This window comes from Sinocyclocheilus grahami, unplaced genomic scaffold, assembly GCF_001515645.1.
Source record: "Sinocyclocheilus grahami isolate Dianchi unplaced genomic scaffold, SAMN03320097.WGS_v1.1 scaffold36.1, whole genome shotgun sequence".
Classification (NCBI taxonomy): Eukaryota; Metazoa; Chordata; class Actinopteri; order Cypriniformes; family Cyprinidae; genus Sinocyclocheilus; species Sinocyclocheilus grahami.
Window position 1 is genome coordinate 2,984,829 of NW_015505215.1, and position 7,877 is coordinate 2,992,705.

At 38.2% G+C, this 7,877-nt stretch overlaps 1 protein-coding gene across 1 annotated transcript in view; it reads left to right on the top strand.

The window, feature by feature from the left end:
* The window catches only part of ankfn1a (ankyrin repeat and fibronectin type III domain containing 1a), a 116,386-nt gene that overhangs the window by 5,987 nt on the left and 102,522 nt on the right, over nt 1-7,877 (top strand). The window contains exon 5 of the mRNA XM_016267261.1: nt 5,353-5,567. Coding sequence (XP_016122747.1) covers nt 5,353-5,567 — 215 coding nt within the window. The remainder of the gene's footprint in view (nt 1-5,352; nt 5,568-7,877) is intronic.

Here is a 7,877-nt window from a genome sequence, read left to right on the forward strand (position 1 = left end):
TTCGTCTGAAAGAAGAAAGTCATATACACCTAGGATGCTTCGAGGGGAAGTAAAACACAGTCTAATTTTCATTTTTGGGTGAACTAACCCTTTAACAGCTGTACAGGAGCACTGAACTCAGTTGAAGCCAGCTCAAGTCAGCAGCTAATATTGCACTGCAAGAGATGCTAGCATTGTGTTACTACAAGTGTATTACCCGTTTTTAATTCTTTGTGAAACTCCCCTAGGACTCTTTACTTTTCTTTTGATTCTTATGAAAAGAGTGTTAATCAAATGAGACCTGATTTAGTTCTATATTTTTTATTCAAGGATAAACTTTCAAAAGCTTTTTTCTTTTGTTGTTTTATATACAGTGGGGCAAAAAAGTATTTAGTCGGCCACCAATTGTGCAAGTTCTCCCACTTAAAAGGATGAGAGAGGCCTGTAATTTTCATCATTGGTATACCTCAACTATGAGAGACAAAATGAGAGAAAAAAAATCTAGAAAATCACATTGTAGGATTTTTAAAGAATTAATTGGTAAATTCCTCTGTAAAATAAGTATTTGGTCACCTACAAAGCAAGATTTCTGTCTCTCACAGACCTGTAACTTCTTCTTTAAGAGGCTCCTCTGTCCTCCACTGGTTACCTGTATTAATGGCATCTGTTTGAACTCGTTATCAGTATAAAAGTCATCTGTCCACAACCTCAAACAGTCACACTCCAAACTCCACCATGGCCAAGACTAAAGAGCTGTCAAAGGACACCAGAAACAAAATTGTAGACCTGCACTAGGCTGGGAAGACTGAATCTGCAATAGGTTAGCAGCTTGGTGTGAAGAAATCAACTGTGGGAGCAATTTTTAGAAAATGGAAGACATACAAGACCACTGATAATCTCCCTCGATCTGGGGCTCCACGCACGATCTCACCCCGTGGGGTCAAAATTATCACAAGAACTGTGAGCAAAAATCCCAGAACCACACGGGGGGACCTAGTGAATGACCTGCAGAGAGCTGGGACCAAAGTAACAAAGGCTACCATCAGTAACACACTGCGCTGCCAGGGACTCAAATCCTGCAGTGCCAGATGTGTCCCCCTGCTTAAGCCAGTACATGTCCAGGCCCGTCTGAAGTTTGCTAGAGAGCATTTGGATGATCCAGAAGAGGATTGGGAGAATGTCATATGGTCAGATGAAACCAAAATAGAACTTTTTGGTAAAAACTCAACTTGTTGTGTTTGGAGGAGAAAGAATGCTGAGTTGCATCCAAAGAACACCATACCTACTGTGAAGCATGGGGGTGGAAACATCATGTTTTGGGGCTGTTTTTCTGCAAAGGGACCAGGATGACTGATCCGTGTAAACGAAAGAATGAATGGGGTCATGTATCGTGAGATTTTGAGTGAAAACCTCCTTCCATCAGCAAGGGCATTGAAGATGAAACGTGGCTGGGTCTTTCAGCATGACAATGATCCCAAACACACCGCCCGGGCAACGAAGGAGTGGCTTCGTAAGAAGCATTTCAAGGTCCTGGAGTGGCCTAGCCAGTCTCCAGATCTCCACCCCCTAGAAAATCTTTGGAGGGAGTTGAAAATCCGTGTTGCCCAGCGACAGCCCCAAAACATTACTGCTCTAGAGGAGATCTGCATGGAGGAATGGGCCAAAATACCAGCAACAGTGTGTGAAAACCTTGTGAAGACTTACAGAAAACGTTTGACCTCTGTTATTGCCAACAAAGGGTATATAACAAAGTATTGAGATGAAATTTTGTTATTGACCAAATACTTATTTTCCACCATAATTTGCAAATAAGTTCTTTAAAACTCCTACAATGTGATTTTTCTGGATTTTTTTTTCTTCTCATTTTGTCTCTCATAGTTGGGGTATACCTATGATGAAAATTACAGGCCTCTCTCATCTTTTTAAGTGGGAGAACTTGCACAATTGGTGGCTGACTAAATACTTTTTTCCCCACTGTATATATCTATACATGTCTTTATGTTGTTTAGCTTAGTGCAGATGTTGGACTGCAATTCATGCAGTGACCACATGATGTCATCATTTACACATTAAAGTCAGTGTTGGGACCTGCCAGAAAAGTCTGAATCAACAGTAGCTGAAGCCTATTTTAAGGTGTCTAAAATGAAAGTCCAATTCTCGCTATTAACAAACCATTAACTACGATTTTTGCCTCAAACTCCTAATTGGGGGGGAAGTCGTGGCCTAATGGTTAGGGTTCGAGTCTCGGACCGGCAGGGATTGTAGGGGGGGGGAGTGAATGTACAGCGCTCTCTCCCACCTTCAATACCACGACTGAGGTGCCCTTGAGCAAGGCACCAAACCCCCAACTGTTCCCCGGGCGCCGCAGCAAAAAAATGGCTGCCCACTGCTCCGGGTGTGTGTTCACGGTATGTGTGTGTTCACTGCTGTGTGTGTGCACTTTGGATGGGATAAATGCAGTAATTCCGAGTATGGGTCACCATACTTGGCCACATGTCACGTCACTTTCATTTTCACTAATTTGCTGCTTATTAATAGTTAGTATTAATAAGCAGCAAATTAGGAGTAGTTGTTAAGGGTAGGTTTAGGGATCATGCAGAATATGTGGGGTAATAACAGGGGTCATGCAGAATATGTGCTTTATAAGTACTAATAAACAGCCAATATGTTAATGATAGGCATGCTAATAAGCAACTAATTAATAGAATTTAGAGAATTAGTCCCTATGCTAAAGTGTTACCAGCCTAATTTATTAAAAAAATATTTATAAAAACGTATGTATTAATTGTGAAGATTATGATGGACATTCAAGTTAATCGTAGTTCTCGCTGAACATTTCACTCCATATTTAACAACCTCTGATTGCTTTTGAGAATCCTATTAAAATGCTTGTTATTTTCATTGACACCTTTGAATAAAATTTGAAATTAGAAGCAGTGCGGAGAAGAGAGAATTACACTGATAGTGCCAGCTAACCTCCCACATGTAGAATCAGTGTGGCTCTTGGGGTTTCAATAGCTAATCAAAACCAATCATGTCTTCTCAGCTACCTTTTACAGTATATGGCACTCTCAACAAAAACTGAAGCATCAAAACACCCAAAACCATATGCTACAAAGTAAGAACAAAAATGCAATGCAATGCATACAATGACTAAGACCAGTTAATACTGTTTTAATCCTGCCTGGGGCACAAAAATAAACTCACCGCCATCAAACTTTATGTAATCAGGCTACATTCATAAGCTGCAGTAGAGCCATTTATTAAAAACAAAAAGCGGGGTTTCATACTGAGATGGTGTTATTACATCTCTCAGTGGAAACAAAGCATCCACTGGAAACCTCTCCTAACTCGCTACAGTTAATCAAGCCTCACAAAAGCAACATAGCCAACTCTACCATCAGATATACACTGAACTTGACTCTTGACAGACTGATATGGCTTTTGTGTGCGGCTGTGCGCGGCTGGTGCACTTCAGCTGAAGGTGCAATTTAATATTTATGCTGGGCGCTGAACGCTCAGTGGGGCTGTTTTTTGTTTTTTTACTAGGAGTTTTCTTTTTATCCCAGAGCGATTACGTTGTTGATTTGATTATGAAAAGGCTTTAGCTATGGGAAGTCCTGGGCAAAAACTGTGGCGTTAGATCTTGCAGGTGCATTCAAGTTTAATATGCTGCTCATTGCTCATATGGAATCACATGGAAAATCTTTAATAAGTTGTTTTACATGAAGAGAAGAAGTCTATGAGGGCATCATGTTTGCAATGGAACGGATTGCTGAATTTTTGTTTAGAAGAAAAAAATCAGGATCCTGCAAGAGAGGATCATGGAAAAGCCAAAGCTATACCCTTCCTGATTCCAGGTACTGTATGTTCTCAAACAGAAAAAAAGGGATATTTTTAGTCAATTTGGTGGTTGTTTATTTGTATATCTATTTATTATTTTATTAAGGCTTCTACTAAATGTATTACTGCATTGAAAAATATTTTATCTTCCAAATTTAGCTCTATTTTTTTCAAACCAATCTTGAGGTATACACTGTAACAAAACAAAAGACTAATTTTAAGTGTGAAGGAATATCGGTAAGTTCCCTTTCATGGGAACTTCGAACTGCGTCCTCTAGGGGTCGCTATGGGGAACGCCTCGTCGTGACCCGTGTCTGAAGCATACATTGAAAAAACACCAACTCGTTGGCCGGCGACAGCCATGACGTCACTACCGGTGCGACTCCAGTATAAATCGGCGCCGGGAGCTACACATCATTCTCTTCTTCGTCTTCATTGACTGTTCTGTTTGAAGCGTGCATTTTCAAGGAAAAAGTAAGAGCTATCTATTTATTATGGCGAGCACTAGTAGAGCATTTAGAAGGTGTGTGCATCCGTGTCAGCGCTATTTGACACCAGATGACACACACGATTTATGTGTTGTTTGTTTGGGCGAGGAGCACGCACGCGATGTCCTCGAGGGGGCAGTTATATACAGGGGAAACTGGAAGTACACTCTTAAAAATAAAGGTGCTTCAAACGGTTCTTCAAGCGATGCCATAGAAGAACCATTTTTGGTTCCACAAAGAACCATTCAGTCAAAGGTTCTTTAAAGAACCATCTCTTTCTTACCTTTTTATAATCTGAAGAACCTTCTTTCGCCACAAAGAACCTTTTGTGAAACAGAAAGGTTCTTCAGATGTTAAAGGTTCTTTATGGAACCATTTAGACAAAAAGGTTCTTCTATGGCATCGTGAAACACCTTTATTTTTAAGAGTGTAGATCAAACCTTACATTTAATGTAATTTTTCAGTAAAATACTACTGAATGTTCCATTTTTTGGAGGTAAAAAAAGAACAAGTCATCTTATGTAAAAACTGTATAAAAAAGGGTATTATATGTGGTATTATAATGGTTGTTAGTATATTTAATTTTTTGTTTTAAATTGTAATATTTAAAGGTTGTTCTGTAAGTATTTTTACATTTTTAACAGAATTATTCTGGTAACCACAGATGCCATTTTTTTCTGTAAAATTGACAGGATTTTATTTTTTACAGTGTAGAACACAATGTACTCAAACTAAGCATTAAATTCACACATACTATTGTCTATACAGCTTGACGTCTATAATATAATGCTTTAAAATACTCTCTCTTTACTCTCACTTTCACACATTTTGCACAAATTTAATTCCCTTCTTTTTTCTGACATACAGCTGAAAGCTGTAATTTTCTTAACATTGATTAGTATGGAAAAAACGTGCGTTTATCACTGCTGGTATGACATGCTGTGCGGTACGGGGGAGCTCAACTGTGATCATGAAAACATCACACTATGACAGCTAATTATAGTGGAGTGACAGCAGAAATGAAATCTCTTTTGTTCCACAGGCCCCTGGAGAACGAGTCTATCCATCTGAGCCAGTGCCAGGAGAGGGAAACCCATCTATTGCCAGTTTCAGCCTCCCCTCAGTCCTCATCACCCCTGCGGACCACCTCAACTCCTCTGCCCAAGCCCACCAGAGACTCCTGTCAAGGTGGCGTGAGTGTGAGGAAACGGCGGCGCCTGGCAGCCAGCCCCGGAGGACTGCACTGGGACACATCAGGTATGCCAATCACAAACATTCATCATAGTCTCCGATACCAACTCCTCTCCAAAACTCTTTTGGCTCTCAATATGTATGATTGTGCCAGTGCTGTGGGTTGAAACCTTTTTCAAGCAAGTCAAAAAATACATATGTGTAGTATTTCAGTGTCTGAACTACTATATTTGAGTTTGAGGAACCACATTTGGAGGTCTTGTGGTTTTTGAATGGATTGATTTCTCGTCTCGCTATGTTTTGCCAAGCATTGCCGTTTGTTTTTATTTGCTTGATTGCCTGTTACATCAAGCAATTTGCACAGTTTGACATACATATTTGTGAAATTCGAGGGCGTAGGTTCTCTGCAAAATTAATGACTCGAGTAATCTGGCTAATTGCTTCTGCCGGGAGTGATACTCTCACTGTGTTTGTTGCAATTACCAATAGTAAAAGGCTGATGCTGTCAAATACTGTAGGTACTGTATATGAAATTTATTTCCGCATATCTTTAGACATATCGTGTTATTTAATATTCACTACAAAGCACATCCAAATGAAAACAAAATAGATGAGACACAGCAATTAACCCTGTGCTGTGCTGAAAATTCTTTGCCTAATTTGGTGTTTGTGGTCAAAATTGCTTGTAAATCTCTCATTGTAAATCTTGGTTTCAATCTTTTTGTCAACGTTTCTTTCAATTAGCGCAGGTTTTGTATTTCTTTTTGGAACTGATTGGTCATAGGCCTCATCAGTCTGAGCTTATGCACCTTAGTTTTTGAGTGACAAAAAACTGAGTCAAAAAATAAATACAAAGCCTGGCCTAATTAAAATAAAAGTTGATAAAAAGAAATGTATAGCAATTTTTCAAAATGGAACATAACATGAGGGTTAAAGCATTTTTTTAAATAACGAGAATATCTTACAGAACATATCAAAGTATGTATTTCATATTAGTGTTTTAACTAACCTCATCCAGTGCTGGAGTTCATGCAGTTATGCTGTCAATCGTCAGAGGTGGCACTGTCATTAGTGCTTTTGTTGTATGTGAAAATGACTCCTAATTGCAGGTTTATTTGTGGCACTGCCCTGCAGGCGACCTTTATTAGCACTGTCGCAATAGTAGTGGTGAACCTTTGGATGGCATAATGAGCAATTCATTTTACATGGACTTGTCAAGGAAAACAACATTTTCTGGTACCGAGAGATGAAGAAGAGGCAGTGATATTTATTTAGTCACTCTCAAACCCCACCTACCCTTCAGAAGAGTATTATCACTATCTTTAGGGGTGGTATGGAGTGGCAGGAAATGACTTTTGTTAATGCCATAAACAGCTCTGCCTATCTCTGGAAGAGCGTATGACTGGTATGTAAACAGTGGATGGTGTTACTGGGCACTTGGAAGATTGTTAAAGAGTTTGTTCACCATAAAATGTAAATGCGGTCATCATTTACTCTCCCTTATGTCATTCCAAACCCCACTTTATTTCTTCCACGGAACATAAAAGGAGATTTTAGGCAGAATATTCACACTTTTCTCCTCACAATGAATACAGTCTTTGGAATGACATGAGAGTGAGTAAATAATGACAGAATTTTCTGATGAACTAAGAATGTATTGGGCTGTGTTTAGAATGCCATACTACTCTTACTACTGCTACAGTAAATAGTATGTATATACAGTATACCCAGTGTGCAAATTTGATGTATGTATGGATTATGCAGATAATCTACATTTACCAAAACGTACGACAAGTCAAGTCACCTTTATTTATATAGCGCTTTTAACAATACAGATTGTGTCAAAGCAACTGTACAGCATTAATTAGGAAAATAGTGTGTCAATAAGAGTTAAAAATAAATGTTAATAAATGTTAAAAATAACAAGAGTTTTTTATTTATTTATTTAGCATTTCTTAGGTTCGGAGTGTAACAAAATGTGATATATATATATATATATATATATATATATATATATATATATATAAAGTAAAAAAGGTGTTTTTTTTTGTTTTTTTGTTACATTTAGAATCTTACGTAAAATATAATTTACCATTGTTTATCTTTTGATTTGGGGATAAAATATGACTTAATATAAGATTCTCACATAATGAGTTAACTTGTGTTTTATAAAACAGATAACTTTAGCTATAAAATCTGATTGGATAAGTCAAAATTAAAAATTTGTGAAGTACCAAATAAATGTACATATGTAACCGAGCATGAATTGAATTCTATATTCATGTGGGTCCTAAGTACTTTGCTGTGACACTCATATATTTAACTCAGGTGCTGTCCATTTCTTCTGATCATCCTTGAGATGGTTCTATGGTTCTA